Source organism: Myotis davidii, unplaced genomic scaffold (assembly GCF_000327345.1).
Source record: "Myotis davidii unplaced genomic scaffold, ASM32734v1 scaffold3476, whole genome shotgun sequence".
NCBI classification, from domain to species: Eukaryota; Metazoa; Chordata; class Mammalia; order Chiroptera; family Vespertilionidae; genus Myotis; species Myotis davidii.
In genome coordinates, this window is record NW_006287429.1 from 75,436 (window position 1) to 78,089 (window position 2,654).

At 39.8% G+C, this 2,654-nt stretch overlaps 1 protein-coding gene across 1 annotated transcript in view; it reads left to right on the forward strand.

Moving 5' to 3' along the window:
* SYTL4 (synaptotagmin like 4) overlaps positions 1–2,654 on the forward strand; it is a 75,054-nt gene that overhangs the window by 30,855 nt on the left and 41,545 nt on the right. The window contains exon 2 of the mRNA XM_006759182.2: positions 2,345–2,524. Coding sequence (XP_006759245.1) covers positions 2,415–2,524 — 110 coding nt within the window. The 5' untranslated portion in view covers positions 2,345–2,414. The remainder of the gene's footprint in view (positions 1–2,344; positions 2,525–2,654) is intronic.

Genomic DNA, 2,654 nt, shown 5'->3' on the forward strand with positions numbered 1-2,654 from the left:
GGCAGCAAGAGAGAGATGGCTGCCAGCCCTGATCTCCCTCAGGAGCAGGGGGAGGTGGAGAAGCCCGGAGGGGCCATTGGGGTGACAGCCGCCGGTTGACGGTACCGAGCGACTGGCGCTCCATCTTGGTCTGATGCCTCAGCTCACCTATTATCCTGCTGTGGCTGACACCTGCCATGTTCCACGCACACCCCCTGGTGGTCAGTGCATGTCATAGCAACCGGTTCCCTTGTTTCCACCATTCAGTCTATTTGCATATTAGCCTTTTATTATATAGGATTATCCACTAGGTAATTAGTAAAAAAAAACAAAAACACTTTAAGTTTAAAAGGGTTTGTTGTCTAGTTTTAAGGGAGAGCAGAGAAGGTAAGTATGAACCTCATATCTCTCTCCTGGGCTCTGACTCACATGACTACCAAATATATATTTTCAGATATAGTCTCTCTTCCTAACGTTCAGCTCTGTGCCTTCAACATCCTGTGTCTAATTACCTGAATATGCTGTATGCAGCACAAACTCAATATGACTAAAACTATGCTTCTTGCCTTACTTCTAAGCCCATTTCTTCTCTTATATCATATATAAATGTTTAGATAAATACTTTACCAAAAAAGATCATTCAATATTTTCCTGCAACTACTTCTTTTCCACTCAGGGATGTATTTTCATATAGACCTACCACATTTTAAATGGCCACATAGTATGTTGTTATATGGAAGTAGTATTTGGTTTAATGATCCATTTGTTAAAGAACTTTTTTCTCTTGCAAATAATGTTGCAGTAACATTCTTGTACATATACCCTTGCATTCACATTTGTGAATATTTCTATTAGGTAGAGTCTTAGAAGTGGTATTGCTTGACTAAGAAGTATGCATATTTTACAATGTGTTATGTACTACCAAATTGCACTTCAGTCTGTCCTAAAATCAGTCTTTTATATTATAGCTAATCTCTGTAAAATGAATTTGATCATGTGACTTCCCAATATAAGAAACAAAGCAGCAACAAAGATGTTTGATGGATTTCTATTGTCTATATAATGAATTTTAAAATTCTTAATTTTTAAGAGTATTTGTGATTTATATAATCTCACCCTGACCTATCTCTCCTACCATTGTCCCCTACTGGCAAACATATACTCTGTTGTATAAGACAAAATTCACCTCTTCTGTAAAGCCTTCCATGTATGCAGTGCTCTCTTTTCCCTCTCTATGTAAGTTAGAATTATTTACTTCCTTCTCTAAGTTCCATAGCATTTAATTTATGATCCCTCTGATAGAACTTAGTACATTGTACTGTATTTTTATGTATCTGTTTGCCCTACTACACTGTGAACGTAAGGCAGGAACTGTTTTACGGATCTCTCTATTTCTCACACTTTGCACAATGGTTGTCAGAGCGGGTGCTCAACAAATGTGCATGGAACGGGTAAAGATATCCTTGAGGTAGTGTTAGCAATAAGAGATCAACCAAAGGACTTGTATACATGCACATAAGCATAACCAATGGACGTAAGACACTGGGGGGTAGGGGAGGCCAGGGGATTGTCAAGGGCGGGGGAAAAAAAGGAGACATATGTAATACTCTTTGACTTTGGGAGATAGAGTAGGTTATGGAAGTTTTGAAATGTAGCAGAAAGCTGAGTGAATCTTGGGAACATGGAAGTTGGTCAGGAAAGGAAAAATGGGCTTCAAATGGCAGGAATCCTCATGTGGTTTTCTCTTCTACTACAGAGACCAGGTATCTGATTTTTTGCATTAATAGATTTGGGGCTTGAGAACATTTAATGTATTGAAAATTGGATGATTAAGGATCTGCTTGGTGGAGGGGAAGATTGACTCATTTGGTCTGAGCTCTTTCCTGACCGAGAAGAAAGATCCAACCCTTTCCCAGAGTCATGAATAAGTTTTTCTACTTGAAAAATCAAAGCCTCTTAATGTTAAATCAAAGCCCCATCTTTAATTCAGGTGGGGTAGGAATGGTAAATAAGTCAGATAATTCTACATTGTCTCTTTTAAAAAAAACACGTTTTTATTGCTTTCAGAAAGGAAGGGAGAGAGAGATTGAATCATCAATGATGAGAGAGAATCATTGATTGGCTTCTTCCTGCACACCCCACACTGGGGATTGAGTCCACAACCCAGGCATGTGCCCTGACCAGGAATTGAACCATGACCTCCTGGCTCATAGGTTGATGCTCAACCACTGAGCCATACCAGCTGGGCTGCATTGATTGTCTCTTTAGCCTGACTCAAGGGGAAAGTGGTCTACTAAAAGCCTCTAGAGCTGTGGGCCTATTCTGGAGTAAATTATCTGTGAAATTAATTCTTCACTTATTTCAGGTAACTCTGGTAGCTCTCCTATGCTGGTTGCTTTGAAGAAAGAAGACTAGAAGGAAAAATAGAGAAAGTCATGTCGGAGATGCTTGACCTCTCTTTTCTGTCTGAGATGGAAAGGGATTTGATCATTAGTGTTCTACAACGAGATGAGGAACTCCGAAAAGCAGATGAGAAAAGGATTAGGTAAGAGTTCCAGAAAAAGCATGAGTTCCCAGGCTTTTGACCAATGATATCCAGACTTCTTCTTATAACTCTCACTAGAAGCCCGGTGCACAAAATTCGTGCACGGGTGTATATGTGTGTGTGTGTCCCT